General features: G+C 39.6%; 1 protein-coding gene across 5 annotated transcripts; it reads right to left on the bottom strand.

Moving 5' to 3' along the window:
• Positions 1–6,076: 6,076 nt before the first annotated feature.
• Positions 6,077–10,749, bottom strand: arl4aa (ADP-ribosylation factor-like 4aa). 5 transcript variants are annotated; one of them, XM_059972626.1, is made up of 2 exons: positions 10,592–10,749; positions 6,077–9,212 (listed from the first exon to the last, which is right to left on the bottom strand). In XM_059972626.1, the coding sequence occupies exon 2, from the start codon at positions 9,098–9,100 to the stop codon at positions 8,498–8,500; it is 603 nt and encodes a 200-aa protein (XP_059828609.1). In that variant the 5' UTR covers positions 9,101–9,212; positions 10,592–10,749; the 3' UTR covers positions 6,077–8,497. The 5 variants fall into 5 exon arrangements, with proteins under 5 accessions (XP_059828609.1, XP_059828607.1, XP_059828610.1 ...); XM_059972624.1 differs by lacking the exon at positions 10,592–10,749 and adding an exon at positions 10,267–10,419; XM_059972627.1 differs by lacking the exon at positions 10,592–10,749 and adding an exon at positions 10,331–10,407.
• Between the last annotated feature and the right edge of the window lie 16,767 nt (positions 10,750–27,516).

Raw genomic sequence — 27,516 nt, 5'->3', positions numbered from 1 at the left:
TATTAAGTGCAATCTAAGACGAAAGGGATAGCTTAAGAAAATGAAGTTCTAGTAAAAATGAATCGAAGTGAATAGGCACTTTCCATTGTAATGCTACTGAAACCTGACAGGATCCTTCCATATCAACTACTACTCAGACTACTATAAAGCTGATGACAAACCCGTCACCCAATGCTAATATTGAATGATCTGTAGGCAGAAATGTCAATAGCTTAATTCTTCAAAAGTGAAGCATACATATACTTACTTAAACAGAAACAATCAACATTCCCTCAACATAAATACAAAATTGTTACAATGGTTAAACCATTGAACATTTACCAGTTGTTATTCTAGTCATGTACCAGTTCTCATCTTTCAATATCCTACACAGACCATTGCTTAAGCAAGCAGAATGACCCTCATGTTATCTTAATGTAAAAGTAAATGCAATATAGCTAACCAGAAGCATTATGTGATTAAAAGAGCACATCAATTGTTTATAATCCATCAAGAACAAAATCAAAAGCAGTGCCAAGGCAGAAATCAAACAACATGGCAGAGTCAGAACATTTTTGGGTGTGGTTTAATACTCAAGATTATTTTGCAATTTAGCAACAGTCCTTGACAGAACTGCACCTACTGCTATATTTAGAAAAAGATGGAATGAGTCAAGTCACTTTTTATTGTCATTTCCACCATAACTGCTGGCACAGTACATAGTAAAAATGAGAATGTTTTTCAGGACCATGGTGCTAAATGAAACAATACAAAAGCTACACTGAACTACGTAAAAACAACACAGAAAAAACTACACTACAGACCTACCCAGGACTGCATAAAGTACACAAAACTGTGCAGTAATAATAAGCAAGACAATAGGCACAGTAGAGGGCAGTAAGTTGGTGTCAGTCCAGGATCTGGGTATTGAGGAGTCTGATGGCTTGGGGGGAGAAACTGTTACATAGTCTGGTTGTGAGAGCCCAAATGCTTTGCTGCCTTTTCCCAGATGGCAGGAAGACCAACAGCATACAATTTACATTAAGTTTAACCAGCAAATCCTTACTACATCATCAGTCAACAGAAACACAGAAGCTCACAGGCTGTGGGGCTCTTTTGTCACACTGTAGATGACCAGGAAAAGCTGATGTTTGTGCTTTGCACTTCAAATGGAAGTAAATAGGATTATCCACAAAATGAGAAAGCAGTTTTCATTATCTTCCATGGATCACATTAATGAATTTAGGTCTAAAGTCTGCAATTACAACCATAGCAGCTTCTAGATGGACGATCGTGTAACCTAACATGACGAGAAGATTTGAGTATTGTACTAGTTTAGAGAATCCAATGTTCAAGCACAGGGTTCTGAGAATTATACAGGGATGATGACTTTTCAGTCACAGCTATGAAAATGTCGAGGCAACAAAGAAAGATATATTCATTCACTTCTGAAATGATTCTATGCTCAAAAGCTGGACCAATTTGGACAAGCAAATATATTTATACTATCATTTTCTAATAGAAGCTTTAGACTGTAAATTGATCAAAGATGTTTGAAGTAGAGACATAGAAAGCATAATTTTAATTTCCCTTTGCAGACTTCCTTTATGCTTACAACTAAATAATTATCTAGCTAATTTCCCATTCAAGAATGATCCAACATGACACAGCATTCACTTCAGACTCTGAACTTACTCAAATTCACCATGCCCAGTGGACTAAGAACAAAATAATGATTTGCATCTTCACTCTTCATCGGGAAGAGCCAAAGATGAGCAGTTCAAGCTGCCTTAGAGTTCTAAGACTAACTTGTGAAGTGGCTATTGGAGTTAATTGTATTTCAACCCTACTATATTCATTTAATTTGCAACAAATATCACAAATACCTGCAAAGATCAAATGATTCAGTGAGATATTTCGAATACATTCTGATTGAGGATAAATTTATTCTAAGATGTGGCTTTAACACCACAGATTGAAGTTAACTGCAATGAAGGTGTCAATTGAGGTCTTCAACAGCGAGTTGAGTTAGAAGATCCCTCAAACACCCAACAACAGAAACTCAAAATATAAAAGGTTTAAGTCTCTGAGAAAGCCAATAAACAGGCTGCACCTTTAAATTATTAATTGTTGCACGTGTGAAACAACTTTTCGTAGGTTTAAAGTTTAACAATATTTTTCTGTTTATTTCGGTCAGATAGAGGACATAGTGGTGTTTTTGTGCCTATGAGTAAGCAACTGTTTGATGTCCTATGTCATTCCTAAAGATTATCTGACAAAATAAGATTTATTTTATTTATATAGAACTCCCGATGAACGAACATTGTGCAAAGCAACATCTTTGAGGGAGATTCAGTCAACATTTCGCACCAAGACCCTTTATCCGGATTGGAAAGGAAGGGAACAGAAGCCAGAAAAATAAAGGAGCGGAAGGAGTACAAGCTAGCCAGTGAAGTGAGTAGGCGGATGGGTGGATGGGGGAAAGAGGAACGAAATAGGAAGCTGACAGGTGACAGATAGGAACAGTAAAACCCTGAAGGAGGAGGAATCTGATGGGAGAGGACAGTGCACCATGGAAGAAATAGGAGGGGTACCAGAGGAAGGTGATGGGAACCAGAGTGAGGAATAGAAAGAGATATAAGGGGAAGAGTGAGAAATCACCAGAAATGAGAGAATTAATGTTCATGGCAGCAGGTTGGTGGCTATGCAGACAAAATATGAGACGTTGCTCCTAAAACTTGAGTATGGCCTCATTGCGGCAATAGAGAAGGCCATGGACCAACACGTTGGAATGGGAATTGTAAGTCAAATTGACATGGGTGGTCACTGGAAAATTATATGTTTTGGGGCAGGCAGAGTGAAGGCTCTCAGCAAAGCTGTCCACCAGTCAACGTCAAATCTCACTAAATGTAGAGGAAGCTGTACTGAGAACACTGGATGCAAAAGATGACTCTGACAGACATGTAGCAAAAGTGTCGCCTCACCTGGAAGGTCTATTTGGGGCCCTAAATGGTTGACAGGGAGTAGGTTTATGGGCAGGTGTAAAACTTGTCATGTTTACAGGGTTAAGTACCAAGAGGGGTATCAATGGAGAGGAACACGTGGACAAGGGAATCACATTAACAACTGAAATAACATTTAGTCTCTTTGCCCTAAAAAACTAGTAAAGATGGGAGGAAAGCAGAGCATGTTAAAAAGAGTTTTGAAGTAAGAAGATAAAAAAAAGTTTTACAAGAGTTTATATTAAAAAAACACGCAGCCTGTGTAACTGAGGAAACGAACTGCAAATAGCAGTGTGGGGGGAAAAGACACTAGTTTCAATGGAGAGGAAGTCAAAGCTGAATACCATGATCTTGAGGTCAATGTAAAGGGTATGCTTGGTCCAGCTCTAGTGAGGCAACCATTCAAACATCATAATTGAATCAAAAGTATTTATTCATGGTAACCTGTAGAACTTGCCAGGCCAGGGCAGTGCCAATTCTCATTCCTCCCAAATGATGGAACAACAGTGTAGCTATTTAACATAATTTAAAACCAGTTTTACAACCACAAACACACATTACCAAGATCAATATAACATGTAACACCATAGGACATGTTGCGTACATTGGGGAAGAATAAAAAAAAACAAATTTTCAAAAGTGAGGATTGAGAGCGACAAACAAAATCTGAGTGTTCAGATTTGGTGCAGATCAGAAGCGTGGGGTGAAATTAATTTGGCACAATGGCACTAAGCAGACCAGCTTGTCTTGTGACAGATCAGCTATTTTGTTACTAAAGTTATCTAAAATTTAGGCTTGGATATAAATGGGTTGAAGGACTTCAAGACTCATTGGCATTTTTACAGAGCAAATTGACTGCAGCTGATTGCAAAATATATTAATAACCTTGCCAATTTTACATTGCCAAATTGATGAGTTGCAGTGGGCAAGAACCAGCACGTTCAATAATTTGACTGAAGTGTATGAGATCAGCAAAAAGCAGAGTCCTTTTTGGTACAAAGTCCAATCCCTGAAAGATGTTCCTTTCTTTCTAAGCCAAAAGCATTGGATTTTCAGTAGGCAAAATAATTCCTCATTTACATCCACATCAAGACTAAGAAATACTTTGCAATAAAAAGTGAGAAATTTAAAAACAAGGAAGAAAACAATTAGTTTGGATTCCATTGACCTTTAATGTCAATAAAGTACTATCAGAAACCATGTATATATATATATATATATATATATATATATATGTATATGGATCTAACATTGGAATATCGTCTTTTATTAACCTTTCAATACTGTTCAAACTAACCAATTTATGTCTCCAATGTGCAAAAGTCTTAGGCGCATACATAAAGCTAGGGTGCCTAAGACTTTTGCACAGTACTATAGTAATTTGATGTATTAGACTTATTAGACTGTACTACTGCTACAAAATTAAAACCATGACATATGTCGGTGAATTACAAGTACCCCTTCCAAGCCAACATCCAGACTTGGTTCTTTCATTGTCACTGGGTCGAAATCATGGAATTCCCTCCCTAAAAGCACTGTAGGTGTACCTGCACCTCAGACTACAGCTGTTCACTAAGGCAGCTCATCACCACCTTCTCAAGAGCAACTAGGGATGGGCAATAAATGCTGGCTTGGCTGGCGATACTCACATCCTGTAAATGAATAAATTAAAAAAATGTTGTAGCTGATCCTGATATGGATCTCTATTATAGACAGAGAATGGGAAGGTGGAAGTGAGAGGGTAATCATGGTTGGGAAAAAGGGGAGAGGGCAGGGAGCAGGAAACATCAGAAATAATTCATAAATGCATTGTTTATAATCAAATGATTTTGCCTTGTGCCTCAGGACAAGGTGTACCTACATCCGCACCACCCTCACCCGACACTCCCTCTCTACCACTTGCCCCATGGCGCTCCACCCTCACCATTCCCAACTTCATTGCTCCTACCAGATTTACAAACGCTGTCTGCTCCACGTTGACAAATACAGTACTGTGCAAAACTATTTAGGCACCCAGCTATGTATACACATTTGTGCCCAAGACTTTTGCACAGTACTGTACTTCTACAGGGCAGAATGATCTTTTAGCTCATAGAAACTGCGTTGGTATATAATGTAGATGCAGAATCTCTCTGCTGTTTGCTGACTGTAGCTTCTTGCTTGTTGCAACACACAGTTGGGCTTGGTAATTAAGTACTGCAAAGCATTCCTAATGTCTTTGCTTGGGGCAATGTTTCCAATAAAATGCCGCACCTAATTTTCCAAGCACATTTGTAGAGTATGTGAGATGGAACAGCCAGTAAGTGGTATTGATAGTGATAAAAATAAGGGTTAAAGATCAGGTGACAAATGGGACAAAATATAAACGTTTGAAATTAGAGAAAAAGAAAATGAAGTTTGTCATTTTGTTCAGTCCAAGAGATTTCACTTCACAGACCATGTCACCTGGTGGAAATTTTGTCAACTATGGCCAATATTCAACCAAGAAGATAACATTGAACAAAACGTTAACATGGCTACTTATAGATGTCACTTTTTGTACTATCCAGTATGTTGGCAGATTGCAAAGTAGGTCCACTTCAATGGCAATGCATGTTTGAATAAAGCCACAGAATGAATAGCTAAATCCACATCCTGAAGGCTAGTACTTATCATCTTGTCCAAGTATTGCCAGGGGTTCCTCGTGTATTCCTCTGAAATCAGGATAACTAAATTTCAAAACATACCTAGTAGTTTGTCATCACCAAGTAGTTTGCAGCATCAGTGCACACAGATCAAAGGTCAAAGTAAATTTATTATTAAACTACATGTTACCATATACAACCCTGAGATTTGTTTTCTTGTGGACATGCACAGCAAATCCAAGAGCCATAATTCATGAAACCATTATTTGTTTTGATGTAATTGAGACCGAATTGATAGAGCACATATGCAGTTTTTTTTAATACCAAAAATTCACCAATTGCTGAACATCAATTAAAGTAGAAAAAACCCAATCTGAACAAAAAGTTATCCAAAACTTCAACCCTAAATATAAACAAAGCTATTAGGAAAAAACATTTGGCAAAGCTTGTCATTTGGGACCAAGACAGTGGTACGATTTGTTTAGTTTATTTATTAAGATCAAATATTTATATAAATATAAAGGATTTTTCTAACCGGGACCGGAAATGTCACGTGAAGATGGTAAACACAGAAACCAGATAGATCAATTAAAAGTCGTTCAGTTATTAAAACACAAAGCTGTTGATCTTTAATGAACACCTAAAGTGCATTTCTTTAAGCCACTGCACAAGTCAAACAGAATATATTTACAAAATTGTTACAGTAAAATACCAATAGCCTCATTTAATCAAAGAGCTTTTACTGTCTCAATGCAAGGTCTTCGGAGATAGGAGACAAGACAGTTTTAAATTGCAATTAATTTTTATTTTAATAATTTACTGCCAGTTCAATTGGTTAGCCTTTTTCATTTTGCTTACAATTGATCAGGTTTAGCAATGAACATAAATAAATTGGCCTGCCTTTTTAAGTTTGGAAAATACTGGAAGTAAACAAGATACTACATAAAGATTTTTGTGCAAACTATTCATAGCCTTTTTCATACCAGAGATAGTCTCCGCATTCAACAGAACACCCAAATCTCCATTTACATGTGTGAATATTTCAGTGTTTATAACATCTTGTGCTTGTACACACATGAATGGCCAGCACCTCCACATCCAAACAACCCTGCCTCACCAGCCATCTCAAAACCTTTTAAATTGAAAGAGAGGGGGAAAGAATTAAAAATAGAAAATACACTGTATATGCACTAGCCTTTCATTAATTTTTAACCTTTGGGGGTGTAACAAATAGTCTAAAATGTATTTTAGAAATAATCAATCTAGGTTTCAGATAAAAAAAATTCTGAATTAACTGATTTGTCAAATGTAACCCCTTCTCAGCCCATGGTTTTCTTTAGATGAAAGTCTCCAGTTACATGATGAAGCTTCAAATTATCCCTGGTCCTCTTTATACAAAAAGAAATCGTAAGCCATTTTAAGGGCTTGTGCCAATCAAAATTTGGATCAGTCTTTGTCAACAAGTGTCAATAATAATTACACGGCTCAAATTTTATAAATATGAAATATGTAATACAATAAATAATGAAAAACAAATGATTCAGTAATTCCCATGTTGGAAAACATCCTGCATCAGGGAAACAGCAAACTACAAAGGATACTTGCAAACAAATTGGGGGGGAAGAAAACTTTCCCTATTTGCTGCACCCCCTCCCCCAGTTTAAATTTGTATAATTGGTGCAAACTCATCTATATTAATGAGAATGCAGTCTAGGTCTGTTTGCTGGCGCCAGTGTCAATAGCATGTTACTGTCCCTTTCAGGTCAGAATAGCTGTACATTCAGACCCTCCTTCATTAAAGAAACAGCTGGTCACAATTAAATGTGGCTTTTTTTTATAACAACCACTACAATCTTTAAAGCAAATGAAATCTCCACACAAAAACTATAGAAAGATGGCACCAAAATAATTCATGGCAAAGCTGCCTTAGACAGCTTTATTATGCTAATTTTACATTTGACAGCAAATGCAGTCCTGCTGTTTCTTTTCCCTCTCACATCTTATGTCACAGCTTATATCATGGTATGAAATTCATCTCCCAAATGTAATACTGCTTAGAAATTTGGGCTTCCTGGAACTTGTTCATCAGTAACAAGAACAAACAAATGTTATGTTCCAGTGTCATTATGAAAAAATGTTTCAACACTCAAAAGTTCAAGGTCAGTTAAACATCACTGTTTCCCTTCTCCCTCCACATCAGAGATTTCTGTATGAGACCGATTGATATCCATTCTACAATTAAGTGATATGCTTTTGCCAGCAACCCCAGAACTATAAATTATGTGGGCAAGCACAGAAATGCTTCACATTTCTTCAATACCAGTAGTAGCTCATTTAAATATTCTTCCAAAGACTTAATTAACAACCTGCTCTTTAAATTTCTTTACTTTAGAAACAGAAGAGCACTTAAACATTTTACACTACAATCTGTAGCAGCCATTTTCCCCAATATTTTTTGTAAGTATTCATTTTACAACAGTCAACAATTAAATATTTTCAGTGTTCAGCTGGCCTAAAAGCTTTGTGCTGTGGCAGGTACCTGAACTCTTAGGCCTAAAATTGAAACACAGCCCACATACATACAAACATACCTGACCATTAGGAAGGTCAATGAACACAGAACAAGTACTACAATCTAAATATAATTTGGTCAGGCAAACTATAAAAGATGCTGACAGTCTTATTCTGGCATAACTGCTCTCAATGCTTATTTCATCACATCCACCTTCAACTGTGATCCCACACACAAAAAAAAATCCAGTCTTGGGTCTCAAAAGGACTTGCATTTGCAATGTTAGCTTTGTCAAAGGGCTACAGATAATAATGACCAGTGTAGAAACATCTCAGCTTTCAAAAATACAAAATATCATTGTATCTTCAACTGTTGTAGAGTCATCTCTTCTTTTTCTGTTGTTTCAACATTTTCCGCCTCTTGACGATCATTTCATAAAGTTTTTCCAGTCCCTCTCTCAGCCCATCTCCTATTATGGCACAGGCTGGCTGTAGATGCCATGGGGTTGAGGAACTTAATTCACTCAATGCTAATAGTTTCTCTACTTCAGAGAGAGAGAGGCAGTTCCTGAGATCTTGCTTGTTTGCAATCAAAAGCACAGGCACTCCTTGATTCTCAGAGATCCTGGTTATTTTATGCAGTTCAGTTTTGGCTTCTTCCATTCTTTCCACATCTACCGAGTCCACCACGAAGATGATACCATCTGTGCAGCGAGTGTAGGATTTCCAGAGTGGCCTCAGTTTCTCCTGACCACCGACATCCCAGAAATGGAAAGTCACCGACCTGCAGTTGCCCAAAGTCACTTTGATTTTTTCAGAATTAAATCCTTTCGTTGGAACAGTATTAACAAATTCATTAAACTGCAATCGGTATAAAACCGTGGTTTTCCCAGCGCAATCCAAACCTAAAATAACGATGTGGAGAGATTGAAAAGATGGAAAGTTTGACAGAATAGGAGTTTGATCTGAAAGTCCGTTTCCCATCTCGAACCAGAGGGAAAAGGAAACCGCAGACGTTTGTACTGATTGATGTTATTCCCAGAGGTCGCCGATCTTCATCTACGATAATCCAATGCGGCTTTAAGATCAATTATTTCTAAATAAATAAAATAAACGCATGATTTAGTTACATAACCTCGATTGCACACGAAAACATATACAACTTCCAGAAATAAAATACCTCAGCTTTCATTTACTTCACGCGTCAGATGATATAAACAAAAGTCCAAAGGTTCCAAAAGTCATTGCTCCGATACTTCGACTACATAATGCAACCATGAGCTTGTTTTAATTCCAGAATATACATGTAAACTTAGGTTAACTTCATTGCCACAGCCAAATATCACAAAACGAGTTGTGATATTCGGACCACAGTGGGCGGAAAAAGATTTCCATTTCAAACGGACAACAATGCAATTACAACTGACCGGCGTACCTTTCCATAAGATAAAATATATTCATAATCAACTACTTCAAACTTCCTCGGCAACAAGAAGGAAAAACAGATCCACGAATTGTTTTGAATAAGGCGTTTATTCACTGTTTGCAGTCACGTAACACACAACACGAATAAACCCCCTTAACGTAAACCATTATTGTGGCTCAAACTAAGTCTAATTTAAGGTACTACATTCCCCCGTATCTGCTAAATTACAACAATCCGATCTGCCCATTTGACCTCAATACCAGAAAACTTTAGAACCCCTTTCTTAAATCCACTGCGACAAAATTAAGAGCAGCAGCAACAAATTTCAGCAGGTTCTCGTCACGCTTTCACCGCATCTTGCCGAACCACGAAACAAGCACACTCCCCACTTTAAATTCGATTTCCATCTGTGCCCGCATTATTTGTCCCGAAAAGTTTGTATTTCGGCACAAACTTACTTGTTTTTGGCACAATATCACACACACCTCGCTCTCTGGGGACTTCACAACTGCCCCTCACACTTTGAGGAAGCCTGGAAAAGGCAGCGTTAGAAACATCCAGCCGCAGCAGCTGGAACTTTCTGTGCTGCTGTGAACACTCACAGAGAAGGTGATTAACCCCGGCCACAGGATTTGACATTTGGGAGTCAAACCAGCGCGCAGCCGCCAGTCAATACGGTTCCAACACGCAAAATAAACGCTATCCCGTTAAATGTAACACCCACCCTTGGATGATCGTACAAGCAAAGCTCGCTCGGGAAGAGATTCACCACAGCTCGTCTCACTTACGGTGCCGAGCTGCACTCGGCTGTACTGCGCCCCGGCCAGCAGCGTCGCCGCAATAACCCAGCACACGCACCACGCTAACATCGCATCCCGACTCCGGCCCGCCCCTTCCGCGACGCCATTGGTTCCTGCTGATGTCCCTCAGCCCCGGCGTACCCTTCCGCGAAGCCATTGGCTTCAGGTGACGTCAATCACGCCGCGCCCGCCCGGCGACCCCGCCCCTGACGAATTTAAACCAAGTTGAAAGCGTTGCTAAAATTAGACCTTGCTCAGTAATGTCGAGCGCCGGGCCGCGGACGAGGCGAGAGCCCGGCTGATGCTCCCAAACCCGCATCGAGGGGGCTTTGAAAACAGACGTCTGGGAAGCCGCTGCAGAAGGCGAGCGGGAACACGCAGAAAATTCCACCTGTCGGTTAACAGCCCCGCAACGACCCCTGCTGCCAGCGCGCGGCCGAAACCCCGCGCCGATCCGATTGGCTGCTTGATTGCCAGTAACCTGGAGACCACGGAGAGCGTCGTTTCAAATGCTGCCGAATGGCGGGAGGGTCGAGCAAGGGCTAATAATCCAGCTAGTCATTACTGTTGCGTTCTTAATACGTACTCAGAAAGAAACATATTCTGGAAGAATTAAAACTAGAACTTTCATCTAACAGCAAGCAGCAACCACGTCTTACACTGCCATGCATCAGATCATTGTCATTTCTGTGCCTATTCCGAACTCACGTTCTTACACGTGAAACCACATCTTTCTTTAAAAGAAAAACAATTAGCAACATTAATCAAAACAAGTGCATAATTTAACATGTCTCTATCAGTCTCTAGGGGGTTTACAAACACGAGTAGACGTAAGTGGTTCGCACAGTTCTTGTGTTTTGTTGTTTTCATGTTTCATCTGGTCTGCATCAGTTAACTGAAACTCTGAAATTGGCTCTTTCTTGAGGTCTTTACGATTTCTTCTTAACACTGCTTCTTCTGTTTGGACCATGTATGATCTGGGTTGTACTTCTTCAAGTACTGTAGCTTTCTGAGTCCATGTGTTAATTTTGTCTTGTATCCTTACTTCATCTCCTTGGTGCAGTTCAGATAATGGACGAGAACATCTGTGGAAGTATGTCTTCTGCTTGGCTTTGTGTTCATCTTTCCATTTTTTCCATTTGTTCACCTCCCTCTGTTCTGAAAAGTCTCTCATCGATTGGCAGATTGGATCTCAAATAGTGTCCCATCAAGAGCTGAATAGGTGAAAATCCACATTCAAGTGGAGTACTACAGTAGGCTAACAAAGCTTTATAAAAATCACCTCCACTATTGTTTGCTTTGTGCATCAGTTTCTTGATAATTCCTACTGACTTCTCAACCAATCCATTGGACTGAGGGAAAAATGGACCAGATGTTGTATGAACAATGCCCCATTCATGAACAAAATGTCTCATATATTCACCACTGAATTGTGGACCATTGCCGGTGAAAACCTCAACAGGAATACCATGTCTGGAAAAAACTGATTTCATGCGTGTAATTACGTTCCCTGCTGTTGTTCTGCTCAAACCTTATGGATAGGCATCCGTTAGTCTCGTGAGACCATGGATTTGTGCCTTGGAAAGCAGGCCTGGGCAGAGTTGTAGGAGAGACCGGCAGTTGCCTATGCTGTAAGCCTTCCCCTCTCCATGCCACCAATGTTGTCCAAAGGAAGGGCACTAGGATCCAAGCAGCTTGGCACCAGTGCCAAACCACACACTTCAGTATACAATGAGTAGTAATCTGTTATTAATAGATAATATTTGTTGCCAGTTACAAAAAGATCAACGCCTACCTTCTGATAAGGTCTCTGAGGAATAGGTTGTGGATGAAGTGGCTCCTTAGGGTTACTAGGTTGGTATTTAAAGCATATTTGACAAGAAGACACCAATTCTGCAATTTCTTGATTCATCCTGGGCCAAAACATCACTTCCCGTGCCCTTCTCTTGCACTTTTCAAAACCTAGGTGGCCTTCATGAATTTTCCCAAGCATTTTTTTTCAGAGACTTTTAAGTATCATAATTCTACTACCTTTGTACAATATCCCATCCACAACAGACGGTTCTGATCTGTGGTTCCAATAATCTTGTACTACTGAGGTACAGTCATGCCTATTATCTGGCCATCCATCCAACACCACCTGTATAACCTGACTGAGAATTTTGTCCTTCTCTGTCTCAAGATGCAGCAGTTCCAACTTTTCAGGAGCATCAGGTACTGTTTCTATGACCATATCAACAAATGCCTGAATATCAACGGCATCCCTGTGACTGTCTTTTGTTGTTGGAGCCACAGCTCTGGAAAGTGTGTCAGCCATGTACATGAATTTTCCAGGTGTGTATGACACATTCAATGCATATCTTTACAATTTGACCATCATTTGCTGAATTAACAAAGGACAATCACTTAAAGGTTTGTTAAACATGCAGTCAGAGGCTTATGATCAGTTTCAACATCAATAGATTGCCCTGACACAAACTGATGAAATCTCTCACAAGCAAACATAATGCTGAGCAATTCTTTTTCAATTTGGGCATACCTTGTTTCTGGATTGGATAATGCACGAGATGTATATGCTACTGGTAGCCATTCCTGATCATGTTTCTGGAGTAATACTGCCCCTAAGCCTGATTGAGATGCATCACATGAAATTTTGATGGGTCTCTCAGCATCAAAGAATTTCAACAAGGTTCTTTAGTGAGCACTTTCTTGAGATTTTGCCATGCCTTCTCCTGTTCATGATTCCAGCTCCAACTGTTTTTCTTTTCTGTTAGCTGCCTCAATGGAGCAAGCTGTTCCAAAAGATAGGGAATGAATTTTCCCATATAGTTAACCAATCCCATAAACCTCTGAACATCCTTTTTACATTGTGGTCTTGGCTTATTCTCAATAGCAGAAACCTTCAATGTATCAGGACACACACCCTCTTTGCTGATGATATCACCCACAAAGGTAAGCTCAGTCACTCCTAGCTGACATTTGTCTTTATTCAACTTCAGTTTTGCCTTGTGTATTGCGTCAAAGACTTGTCTGAGTCTGGTGTCATGCTCTTGTTTAGATTATCCCCAAATAATAATATAATCCACGGAAGTATCCACGCGCTCAATGTGTTCATATAGCATGTGAATGGTTTTATGGTACACTTCAGTAGCTGATGCAATTCCAAACGGAAGCTGAAGAAAACAATATCTGGCAAAAGGAGTGTTAAAGGTACACAACTTTGAACTTGGTTCATCTAGTGTAATTTGCCAGAATCCAGAATATGCATTTAATTTTCTAAAGTACTTTGCATTAGCAAACTGTGACATAATTTCTTCACAAGTAGGCAATTTGAAAAGCTCTCTTTTAATGGCTTGATTCAAGTCTCTTGGATCTAAGCAAATCCTCATTTCCATTTTTCTTATCAATAATGACAAGTGAATTGACCCATTCAGTTGTTTCATCAATTTTTTTATGCCTCCTAGCTGTTCTATTCTGTCAAGTTCTGTTTTCAGTTGCTCACGTAATGCAAAAGGCACTTTTTTACATGGATGTACTACAGGTGGCACTGTGTTGTCAATTTTAATTGCGTGCTCTCCTGGAAGACAACCATGCCCTTTGATCAAGTCCTCATACTCTTTCATCAAGTCACTGTATTCTGACTCTGGTTCACTGTCCAGGACTAAGACTCTTTTCACCAAATTCAGTCTCTCACAGGCAGATAAACCAAGTATTGACTGTACATTTTTTGGCACTTTCACAAATGAAAGTGTGTGCTCAATATTTTTGTGTGATACTTTTGCCACACATTTTCCTTTAACTGGAATGTCTGTACCTGAATACCCAGTCGCTTTTATATTTGACTGATGTAACTTTGGTCTTGGCTTTAATGCATTAAACTCGGATTCTGTAAGAACATTTACTTGTGCTCCAGTATCCAATTTAAACAGAATATTGTTTGGTTCACTTGCAATGGCACAGTCCAGTCATTCTTACTTTGTTTGTTTTCACAAAGCACATCAATATAAAACCTCACGTTCATTTTCAAGCACTGCATTTACTTGTTTTATTTCCTTTCCACTTCTGCAACATTGCAAAAAATGATTACTCTTACTGCAGTCATTGCACATTTTCCCACACGCCGGACACTGTTTTCATCAGTGCTGCCACCCACACAGATCACATAATGTCTTGCTCTCTGTCAGCTTCGTTGTCGCTTCATTATTTTTTCTAATATGTTCGCGCACAGCGTGTATGTTGCAGTTCTCAATAAAAAGCACTTCAGCCTGCGACATCACTGTTTCTGAAGCTTTGCAAAGCATTAAAGCTTTTTCCAATTCTACGTCCTGCTCTCTCAACAGTCTTACTCTCTCAGACCATTATCCAAAATGCCACAAACAATTCTGTCTTTAATGACAGAGTCTGTCAGTTCTGCAAACTTGCATGTTTTACTGCAGTTTCTCAAATCCATAACAAATTGATCAATTGTTGCTTGAGCATTGACTTCTCTAACTTCCATTAATGCCCGTCCTCCTCCTCTTAGCCCATCCCTTATTTATTTTCCCTTTTCTTTTCTCCCTGTTTTCTCTCTCCATCCCTCTCACAATCTCTCCTTGCCTGCTCTCCATCTCCCTCTGGTACTTCCCTCCCCCTTTCTTTCTCCCTAGGCCTTCTGTTCCATGATCCTCTCCCTTCTCCAGCTCTGTGTCCCTTTTGCCAATCAACTTTCCAGCTCTTGGCTTCATCCCTTCCCCTATCATTTTGGATTTCCCCCTCCCCCTCCTACTTCCACATCACTTACTATCTCTTCTTTCAGTTAGTCCTGATGAAGGGTCTTGGCCTGAAACGTTGACTGTACTTCTTCCTATAGATGCTGCCTGGCCATTTACTACTACTCTCCTTTTCATGTTACTCTATTCATGCTATCACTGCCCTTTATTTATTCCATGGTCTTCATCTTCTTCAGTGCTGGATTCATTCATTATTGAAGCTCAATCTCTGAGTGTGCCAAGGTGTCATCAATGATTCCAGTACCAAACAAGAAGAATGGATAGGTCTCAGCATAAATATCCAGAATTTAAAGACCTTTTCCAAACTTATACTCAATGCAAAACATCATTCCCCTACATTCAACAACCACGATGAGACGTTGGAAAATATATATTGACTCCTCCTTCTTAGGAGCTACATTCCTGCCACTGCCTGTAAGGAGTTTGTATGTTCTTCCCGTGAAGGCATGCACTTCCTGCAGGTGCTCCAGTTTCCTCCCACGTTCCCAAGACATACCAGTTGGTAGGTTAATTGGTCATTGTAACTTGTCCTGTGATTAAATTGGGGGTTGCTGGGTGACCTACCTTGAAGGGCCAGAAGGGCCTTTTCCACACTGTATCTCAATAAATAAATAAACATCTTAGACATCACAAATATTAATAATAAGCATTACCACTCCTTTCAGTATTTCACCTGAAATATTAGTCCACTGAGAAGAAGGCTCAAAAACCAAGAGTTTAAATCCAGCAGCAAGGCCATAGTTTACCAAGCAATGGTGATCACCACCTTTCTATACGCTCAAAGAGCTATTAATGTTGGGTGTGCAAAATCCTCCAAATCCAATGTCCAGCGTCTGCTCCCCGGCCAATGTTTTCAGCACTGAGGCTCTGATTGTGCCCAGTCAGCTCTAGTGACTGGGCCAAACAGTCCACATGCATGAAACCAGATTCCCAAAGCAGTCACTCTGTCCTGGAACCAAGAGTAACAAACCAGATGCTGGAGGAATTCAGCAGATCAAGTGGCCTCTGTGATGGGAAAGAATCTAGTCCTGTTTCAGCTTGAAACATCGACAGTTCTTCTCCCTCCAACAGATGCTGTTCAACCTGTTGGTATTCTCCAGCAGATTAATTGTTCTCTACTCTAAACTCTATCATGAAGAGAGAAATGTTTCTGAGCAATTCTCAAGGTCTCCTTAATGTAACTCATGCGCACAAAAAAAAACATCTCAAGTTATGTGTGCTCCTTCCACTGCTTACATCTGGCAGCATATGGCCAGGTGTCAACAGTGGAAGGAGCACTCATCATTCACCTATTCACCTGTCAGCCATCTGCTCTCCTACCTGTGGTAGAGTCTTCATTTACGTGAAAACCCACAGAACCAGAGTGGAATCAAGCCATCCTCATGTATGAGGAACTGCCCAAGAAAACTTCATATTGTTCCTCCTGCTGCAGCAGTCATATATAAAGAGGTCTCCTGGAGCAGATCACAGTTGAAACCACTCCAGGTAAGCTCCTTTGCTTTTTTTTTAATAATTCAGGTGGTTTCCTTGACCTATTGATAAATGACCTTTCCTGCCGCATTGCCAACCTCCAAATTGTATGGAGTCGATTTAATAGAAGCCATGAAGTAATTAGGCAGGGAAGAAGAGGGAAGTGATGAGATTGAGAGTTGAGCTGAATTGTGGGGAGAAGAATGGGATGGCGAAGGTCCAAAGGGTATAAAGTAGGGAAGAGAAGACAGAGGAATGTAGTAGAATGCTGATGGGGTGAGAAAAGAGATTGAGTGAAGTAGGACAGAGATAAGGTGGGAAAATAAGAGCCATAAAAGAATGAAAAAAAGGATAATTTACATACACAATAAATAAACAATAATTAATTCATGACTTGAATGTGAGTGTCAACCATCATTTCTGGAGGAAGGGAGCCATTAGAGGCTGAGCAAAGGACAGTTCCAAGACCTCGGGGTGAATTTCGTCAACACTTATTATAGTTTTGCTACTTAACAAATGCATTGGTTTCAGGTACTCTCTGCTCCCAAGTGGAAGGTCTGTCCTCAGGCAGCATCTGTCTATGATCCTAAGTATTTGTTCATTTACTTTTAGATTTGGCTTGGCCATAAAGGGTAATGGTGGACTTGAAGTTGGTTACCACGTATGTTCTGTAGAGGTCAGTGCTGGGAGGTTTTGCTGATTCTGATATATTGGAAACAATACAAATGGCCGATCAGTTGGTTTGCAGGTAACACAAAAATTGGCGGAGTTGTAGACGGTGATGAAAGTTGTCAGGGGAGAGAGCAAGATATAGAATAGTTGGAAATGGGGGCGGAGAATGGCAGGTACATTTCAATCTGGATAAGTGTGAGGGGTTGTACTTTGAGAGGTTAAATGAAAGATGAAAGTCTACATTCAATGGCATGACCCTTATATCTATAGCTTCCAAATGAAAGGGGCAACACAAATGAATAGGGTGGTAAAGAAGGCATACTGCTTACTTGCCTTAATTAGTAATGGCATTGAGTATAAAAGTTTGAAGGTCATGTTGCAGCTACACAGTATAAAACATTGGTTGGTGGTTTCTTGAGTATTGTGCGCAGTTACGGTTGCTACATTATCCAGGCAACATCCTGGTAATTTTCTTCACCATTCCTTCCAAAGCCTCTGGAAAGGATGGAGAAGAAGATCACCAGGATGCTGTCAGGATAGCAGCAAGGAAAGGTTGGACACGTTTGATTGTTTTCTCTCAAGTATTAGATACTGAGGGGCAATCAAATAGAACTAATAAGGGGCAAAGATAAAGTAGGTAGTCAGAGTCCTCCACCTAAGGTAGAAATATCAAATATTAGAATACATTGTTTTAAGGTGGGGATGGAATGTTTAAAGGAGATTTATGAAACAAGTTTTTTATAATGAGCGTGGTGAATGTCTGCAATATGCTGCCAGGACTGGTGGTGGAAACAATTACGATAACAGTTAAGAGGCATTTAGACCGCTATATGAACGGGCAGGGTATAGGTCACATGCAGCACTCATATGTGGGCTGAAGGGCCTGTTCCTGTGCTGTACTGGTCCATGTTCTGTTCTCTGAGCAAAGTGAACTGTGATTTACTTCCCAAAGCAGCTGAAATGTGACCCCACAAACAATCAAACTCCAAAATTGTCTGTTCTTTTGATTTTGATTGTTTCCATTTCCTTTATACAGTCCTTCCTGGCCATAATGTTCAACTTTAAAACAGGTAACTAGGATGCTAAACAAAAGCCCATTTACACCAGTTATATCTCCATATGGTGCTACTGTGAAAGCATTAAATCATTAATGAAATGAAGTGTCAGGTTCAACACACAAGCAAAAGCCCAGTGGCAGTTCATGCAATGTTCAGAAGGTTCGGTTATGGCTGTCTATTAAAGTACAAAACTGAAGGATTGTTGTGGTGGGTGAGAGTCAGATAATAATAATATAAAAATAATCAGTGCCTCGGTCTGCATGAATTTTCTGTTGTGTTTTGCCAGCTCTAACTCTTCGTGGGCAGAAATTTAAATATTCCATGGTTGCTGAAGAATATATTAGACCGCAGAAATACTCTGGCATCGTCCTTTTCAGTCACACTCAAATCCTTCAGATCTTTATATGGTCTCAGTAGTTTCCAAGGTCAGATTTATGAGAGAAGTGTCCACGTTGTTATTGCGTCTAGCTAAGCCATATTGTGGCACTTAAAGAAAGCACACAACCAATAGTAGGCCTTTTTAATGATTGTTTTGGAAGTGAATCTGGCAGACGGAAAATTATAAATTCATGCAGCCTATCCTGAAACCTTGAATGGCATCCTTTCTAATTTAGCAGACTTTTAAGTTATAGACTTTGAATGGGTCACCAGTTTATTCTGGCAGTAGGCTAATGATGAGCTTTCAAAAACAAAGCCACATCCAGAGGACCAGATTGCCACTCTGATTGCGCGCACACACACACACACATGTATATTTTGGTAATAAATTTACTTTATAAACTTTAATTGTCAAAAATATTAAATATATCTAAACTATTTTGACATTCAGAAAGATTTAAAAACTATTAAAAGTGAAGGAAGTAATTTAAAAGATTAAGAATTAGACCTTTAAAAATAGCTGAACTAGATGACCTCAAAATGAGATATACTTATTCTCAGTTCTCATACACAAAGAAAATATAAGAAGCCAAGGTTCAAAATGATTGCTATGCTGAGAGCCATAGTGGGTACCCATGCGTGATTGACAATCAATGATTTGATTGAGAATAGTGGAATTTTCTTATGGTATTGGCAAGATAATAGAAACTTAGTTGGAAGTATAGGAGCTCACTGGGTGATGAATGACCTGACTTATGGAATCCAGATTTACACAAATCCTCCCATACATTTTTAAAACATTTTTCAAGGCAGTAATGATAGTAATAATAGAGTGTTTTCCAGATACATTATACTCTATTTTATTTTAATTGTGGGTAGTGTTACGGAGAATATTCTGTGAAATAAACACATTATGGCAAGTGTCTGAGAGTGATACGATATGAGTTGCTCTAGAAAAAGGACATTTTTGATAGGGAGAAATCAACTTACAGACACTTCTCAGAAACCTGTAGAGAATAAACTGGATGGTAAACTAAGCTTTGAAGATTGGGTAGTTACAGTATTATCGCCCTTAAGTGAGAGTACCCCAACAGGGCTTAAAGACTCTGAGTTTAGAATTTTGTGGTCAGCAAACCCAATAGCATCACAATTGGGGCCTGAAGTGGTCACAGTACACCAAAGATATTACTTTGGAGAGAATGATTATTTTGCAGTAGTCCAACTCAAAGCATTTTCAGCAAGTGTTATGGCACACCACCTAGTGCTATAAAATGGTCGACATCCTGGTTTCCAGCAGTTGTGCAGGCAAATGCTGGACAATATTATGAATAAAATAGCAGGAATATGGGATAATACCCCTACTGCTCCTCAGATTGAGCACGGTGACTATTTTATTCTTCAAGTCAGAGTTGGGAATGATGAAGGTAGAACACAGAGTAGGATGCAGGTTAAACAGACCAAACTCCAGGTATGACCTGCTGGACTCAGCCCATCACAGTTTGCACCAGATCCTAACTATGTAGCAATAATTCATGCCTGGAGACAATAACTTGGCCCCTTTTTAATAGGGACCAAGCACACGGGTGGAGACCATAGGCTTATGCGATAGAACCCGATAACCTATATCTTAATCCCAGTGCATGGGGATATTGTGTATTCCTTAATAATACACTGTATCCCCTTGGCACACATGAAGTACTGCCCTCATCAATAAATCCTACAGGTACTACTGAATCGTGGAATGCAGATGCTTGAGAGCATGCAGGAGAATTATTAAAACATTTGACAATAGGCAGTAAAAAAAAACAATACAGGGAGCTGCGGCAACTTTCCATCAAATTACTTGACCTTTGAGAGTTTGCAGGCAGTATGCACCACATCTCCAGCTGAGGCTGAGGAAATTCTGAATTGGCTGGTTCAGAATGCCAGGAGGGTACAGGCCTTCTGGGCCAGTCATATTCCCCAACGTATTTAGCAATTCTTGTTAATAGCCTTGGTACCACCTTCACACCAGTGTGGAAATCCATATCGGGTATATGTCTGGATTTATAAACAAATAAGTGGAAGATATTTCCATGGTGGACTTAATACTGCATTGAGTAAAATTTTCAAAAGCCAGTGCTCCATAACAGCTTATAAGATTGAAAAACAAATGGCAAAGGCAGACTACGGCCTACTGTATTTCATTCTATAATATTAACATCTTTATCCACTTAACCATGTGCAGAATGGCCCTTAATACCCAATACACAAATGATTTCAGGTTGTTGAAGATATCCTATGCACCCACATGTTGGTAGCCTTAACACACAACTGTAACAAGATGCTGGTACAGGATCCTCCCCTTTTCCTTCTAAAGGGCATGTGGGGTCAGCAACAAAGTTATCAACCCAGCCTTATTCCTTAGCTCAATCACACTCACAGCATTCTCCTACACCAGATCCTCAGCAGAAAAGACGTAATCAACAAACCAACAAATTCCCTGGAGACTGCCTGCCTTAAGAAGGGATATTTGCCCACAACATAGGTGGTAGACACTAGGTATATGCCACAACCTTTAGGTTCAGCCTATTTCTTATTGAAAGAAAGTCTTAGACCAAGATATTCCTTTGGGGACAGAGGGAACATTTAGGGGCCCAATCAATATTATGGAGAAAAATATGCAACCGAGCAGACACCACAAGGCCTGCCTCATCCTTGAACCTCTAAATATATAAAGGGATAGGCTCCTCTCCAAACGTCCACTCCTTCCTGTAGCTCAAGGAAGGCAAAATGTAACGAAGGGGAAAGCTAACATCAGTGTTATAAAAAATGCACAGGAGAATTTTAGGAATAACTTTATCCAAAGTGCTTCATTTGACCAATAGGAAACAGGGTTTTCCATATGCGAAAACTTGTATTGTTGGCAAAACTTGAACCTGCCATTTTGATACAGCAGTGATCATTACAACAAATGCTGCAAGGATTGACACATAATGATGTATAAATCTTGCATAGATCTGGCCAATGATTTCTGGTTACATCCATTTTTTCGAAGTGACAGACGGAGGCAATGTAATTAACATTAGAAAAGAATCTTAGCCCTGTCATACAATTTTCTAGGTCTGACAATTACCAATCCGGGATGTGGTTCAACCCCTGAGTTTAAGCAAAAAGTCGCTTGAGTAGGATATTCAAAGACGATAAAAGCCTTATGATCAAACCTGGGCCTATTGACAGACAGACAGACAAACTTTATTGATCCCGAGGGAAATTGGGTTTCATTACAGTCGCACCAACCAAGAATAGTGTAGATATATAGCAATATAAAACCACAAATAATTAAATAATAAAAAGTAAATTATGCCAAGTGGAAATATGAATTATGCTAAAGCTTTCATACTTGACTATGCTCAATTGTCAAAAACGTTATGTGACAGATGTAAACCGGAGAAATGCAAAACATTTCTTTAGACCCTGGAAGATTATGAGGCACTTGAGAAACTGATGAATGCAGTTCAGCAAGCAACATACCTTTGGATAAGAGACCTAACAAAATCCCCTAATCTGTGAATTTGTTCTCCAAAAAACCCTGTAGCCATCTGCTATAACCTGGGAGAAGAAACACAAGTCACCATGCACTCTGCTTCATATAATTTCATCCTGACTGAACAGAAATTTACTGCCTTAGAACAATGTCTTACTGAGGTATTGCATACACTACAAGGAAACAAGCTAACTATTATATAAACAGAGTTTGCAGCTTTGAAAAGTGATAGTAAGTTACCAACAAATGAACAGAGAGCTACAATAATTAGATATGGGAAATGGCAAAGACATTTACAAGATGACTCCTTAAAATGGGAATACGTTCCTGAGAGCTATGACCTATAGTCTTTACCTTTCATGGAAGATGCAAAATCATTTTCTCAGTGACCCAATATAGTATGACACCCTTCACAGCAGTTCTCTCAATCATGATACTCTGATGGGTCAGCAATGACAATCCAGAAAGATGGATCCACTCAATTCTAATCCTTGCTTTTGATGATAAAAGGAATTTTTTTATTGGAGGCTGCATTTGAACCACGAGTTGCAAGCGCATCCTTTACGGAATCATACAACTCAATTTGCAGAGTCTAAGGTGCTAGAATTATGTCTAAAAACAAGTAAATACAACAGATCCAGTCTTCATATGTCCTGACTCTAATTATTTTAGGAATGCAGTAGAAAGAGATTTTCCCATCTGGTTAGCTATGGATGGAGAACCCACAGGGGTAAACTATTTCCACATATGTCCACCTGGAGAAATATTTAAGAATTTTTATTGACTTGACCATTAGTACAAGTGGTACACATCCCAGGACATATTACAGACCTCTTACCCAGCTATGCTAATAGATTAGCCGATGAACAAGTAATAAACAAGCAAAACAAGCTGCCGGGATGGGCCTAAAGAAGGGCAGTAACAAATAAAATAATACTATAATCCTGAAGTTTTAGGAATTTTCACAGATACCAATAAACCTGATTCAAAAGGATTTACAACAAGGTACAAGTATGAAGCTGATAGTGAAAATAAGGTTTGGGTTCATCGCCCTAAAACCGATAAGAAGCGAAAAATTCAAGAAGCCTACCGAGGATTTGGGCACAATCATGGTGGCAGACAAACCACTCAAGCAAAATTAGCTATGTTACACAAGTTGCCTTGCAGGTTTGGTGATTGTAAGCCATTCATTGCAAACAGTAAAGAATTTCTGGACTATAATAAAGGAGCAGTCACAAAACCACTCCCTGTGAGACAAACAAAACCAACTGTGACAATGCAGGTGTGGAAATTGATTACATAGGCCCGTTTCTGGTATCCCAAGGCAACCTACCTTACCTTAATCAAATAAGGTAATCAAATCAAATAAGTATATTCTTGTGATAATTGACCTTTGTATGGGATATAAATGGTTAGTTGTAATGAGACCGCAACCATCAGAGGACTCCAGAACTCCATATTTGCACATGCTGACAGCCCCACCTGCACACATGTCAACAGAGGTCTTCCTTCATTGGTAAAGTCTTTTAAACCACGTGTGAACAAAAAGGCATAAAATCGATATAGCACTCCATTCCAACTGTAATCGAATGGCATGGTGGAATGAAGAAATCAAGAGATTAAAGAGGCCTGGTAAAATTGATCTGCTCTAGAGACAATGTAGGGTAAACATGTCCCTGAGGTGCAACTGTTAGTAAAATGCCAATTTCAAAACCAGGCATACACAAGAATGATACACCTTTATTCTTAATGTACAATGTCTACCTAAATACACCCTTAATCAGTAACTCAGGCCAACCATTGCATATGCCCAAAACAGCACTTCTCAAGTATTTGGAAGGGTTTATGGAAATTCAAGAGAAAGCTAAGAACCTGACAAGACAGTTGGAAGGCCATGAAATGGGGAATGGATCCAAGGAAAGAAATTCCATAAAAATAATTATGACCCTAGTTTCCATCCTAGATGGAAACCTCCTTGTCTTGTTACCAACATTATCAATGATAAAACTGTGTTAACTGAGACTGGGAGGGGAAACAAGACTGTGAGTAAAACTGTCTTCAGAGAGAACATCAAAGCTGCCACACCAGAATTTATTCCTCCGGAATGAGTAGAACTCTTATATTAGACCCAGTACACGGGTCCATCACAGATCCCCTGTATCCCAGTGGGTGGATGGGGGTGGGGTGAGATGTTGAAAAGATAAAACAAAAGTTTAGATCTGAGAAGCAATGAAAAATTTCCGTTTGACTTGAAGAATACCTCATTGATATATTATTCAGGGATAATACATCCAAAATGCAGAGTTGTTTTCAAAGTGAGACAGACTCAAACTCCAGGAGGAAATGTTGCTTTTCCTGTTTTGTTTTTAATATTTGTGGAATAATAACATTGTTCTGTGTTGCCTTACTCACCATTTGCTTTTTTGCTGGCAAACTCACATTTACTATGGAAATTGTTTCTTCTGGCTTGGACACCCCTAAAGCCTAATGACTCAGAGAATACTTTTAAGAGCATCTGTGAACAATGATGGTTCTAATTGAAATATCACAAAAAGCTCCTTATCTTTTAGTCATATGTGAACTAACACACTGGAAACCTTAATTCTTGCCTCTGGCAAAGTGATTGTTCCTGCTCACTTAAACATTCATTCTGAGAGCATGGCAGATGAACTTGAACATAGATGGGAAGGCAAAGAATCTCTTGCAGAAATATGTAACAACACTCCAAAAGAACTGAAAGATTCCTGCCCTGATATTGAAGGTAAATTAATAAAAGAATCCCCTGACATGGATCCCTCTACACTTGCAGAAAAGGACAGACACTGTTATGTCATTGAGTGATCCTATTCATGGGAACATGTCATTGAAATCGTTAGACTAAAACATGATAAAAAATGATTTTTTAATTGAAAACTTCTCCTTAAGACAGATATCTTATTGTACTTTCCCTTTATGGCCAAAAAGTATATGAACATACTTACTATACAAAGACCTTAAACATGCCCACATCTCCAATTATGGCTACTATTCCACTCCATTGCTAAATGTCAAGGTAACATGACAATTTTCTGCATTTCTGGGTAATGTTCTAAATGGTTCAAGGCGAAGCTCTTGATCCAGGTTTTTTATATGGAAAAATGGACTGAAGCAGAAGCTAAGATGAAGTGAGAATGTTTTCCTCCCTGGTCACCTGAAATTGATAAATCCAATAAGCTCCTTAGAGATTGCAGTTCCCTAGACCAGGGATCGGCAACCTTTACCACTGAAAGAGCCATTTGGACCCGTTTCCCACAGAAAAGAAAACACTAGGAGCCACAAAACCAGTTTGACATTTAAAATGAAATAACACTGCATACACCGTTTTTTTTGCCTTTATGCTATGTATAAACAAACTATAATGAGTTGCATTTATGAAATCGATGAACTTCTGCAGAGAAAACGAAATTCCATTTCTGCATGCAACAAAAACATTTTGAACTCCGATAAAAAGACATTGGGTTGAAGTTTACTTTTAATTAAGATAATCAATGTCTATTTGAGTCCTCCTTGTATTTATGAAAAACGCCGAACTTAAATTGTCCGCCAGCAGCAAACCAAAAATAACATCAGCCAGCTGTCAACCTGAAAAATAAAAGGACTATTTCACTGAACAATGAAAAAATATGAATATATGTAAAATAACAGACAATTAAAATATTTATCATACTTGGTTAATGAGATTTCTGCTCCTGGACCTCAGCGCACAGCGTCTGCACATCAGGGCTGTATGACGTCACCTTCATCTTTACACAGGATCGCAAGCTGTCATCTGTGAGGCGTGCGTGATGTTTGTTTTTAATAAAGTTCATGCTGGAGAACACCTGATCACATAAATATGTGGATCCAAAGATCGACAGGACTCCAAGTGCATACATTTTAATGTTTACATAAATGTTGGGGATAGCATTCCATGTTTCGAGCACAAGTTTGTCCGGTTTGTGGAGGTTTTCAATATCACTCCATTTGTGATTCTGAGCAAGAACGGCCTTCTGACGGGCAACATCTTCAAGGTCTGCTGTCAAGCGTCTAAACCTGGACACCCATATGTCTTTGTCGGCTATGTCGGCCAGTTCCATCTCAAGATCAGGTTGACTCACACCTGTCAATGCAGTCATATTCAGTAGGGATGGATCGATGCTTAGGGGAGTGACCGGGAAGGATAATGTGTTTTTTTCCCTCTCTGAACTCACAGAAGCGTTTCCCAAAAGATGTTTGCATTGTGATGACTGCAGACTGTAAATACTCCGAATTTATCATGTCGTGAGCTTGGTTGAACTCTCTCAAATTGGGGAAGTGAGACAATGTGCCTTTCTGTAAATCTCTGGCAAGCACTGTCAACTTGCGCTCGAATGCCAAAACATCCTCCAACATGTGCAGGGCTGTGCGTCCTTTCCCCTGAAGAGCTGTGTTCAGCGTGTTCAGGTGCTCTGTCATGTCTACCATGAAGTGTAGCTTTTACAGGCACTCTGGCTGTTCCAGCTCAGGAAAGGTGAGACCTTTGCTGCCCAGGAAAGTTCCTCCCCTCTTGACAGCCACCGGACTTCGTTGTGCAGCATGAGATCAGAATATGCGCTTTCCAGCTCGTCCAGTAACAAACGGAATTGACGGTGATTTAAACTTTTTGCCATTATTTTATTGACAATCTGAATGACAACATCCATTACTTCTGTGCATTCCAGAGGAAATGTTTGAGCGCATAGTGCCTCTTGGTGAAAGATGCAGTGAAAAGTCAGCAGCTTTCTGTCCAGCGACTTCTGCAGTAAAGCCACAAATTCCTTGTGCGCTCCAGTCATACTTGGTGCCCCGTCAGTAGCTACTGACACCAGGTGGGTGGTCTTTATTCCTTTGGCTCTTAAACAATTCAAGACAGCTTCACAGATGTCCTCCCCCTGTGTTTGGCCTTTTAGAGGTATCAACTCAATCATTTCTTCCTGTGGCCTGGCAGAGTTTACATACCGGCAGAACAGCGCTATTTGTCCAATATCACCTTTGTCTTTAGACTCGTCACAGGCAATCGAGTAGGCCACAGCTGAATTGATGCCTTTAATTTGCTGTCCTGTGATGTCTTCTGCCATTTTTATGGTTCTGTCTTTGACAGTCTTTGCAGAGAGGGGCATATCCCTGATTTTCTGCACAATCTCACTGTTGTTTTTAAAGTCCGTGAATAGATGTTCTGAAATCTTAATGAAAGATTCTTTTATATATTCACCATCTGTAAACTGCTTCCCGTGCCTGACTATTTCCTGAGCGGCAACAAAACTA

The sequence above is a fragment of the Hypanus sabinus genome, chromosome 6 (assembly GCF_030144855.1).
Source record: "Hypanus sabinus isolate sHypSab1 chromosome 6, sHypSab1.hap1, whole genome shotgun sequence".
NCBI classification, from domain to species: Eukaryota; Metazoa; Chordata; class Chondrichthyes; order Myliobatiformes; family Dasyatidae; genus Hypanus; species Hypanus sabinus.
This window is presented reverse-complemented; position numbering and strand designations above follow the sequence as displayed.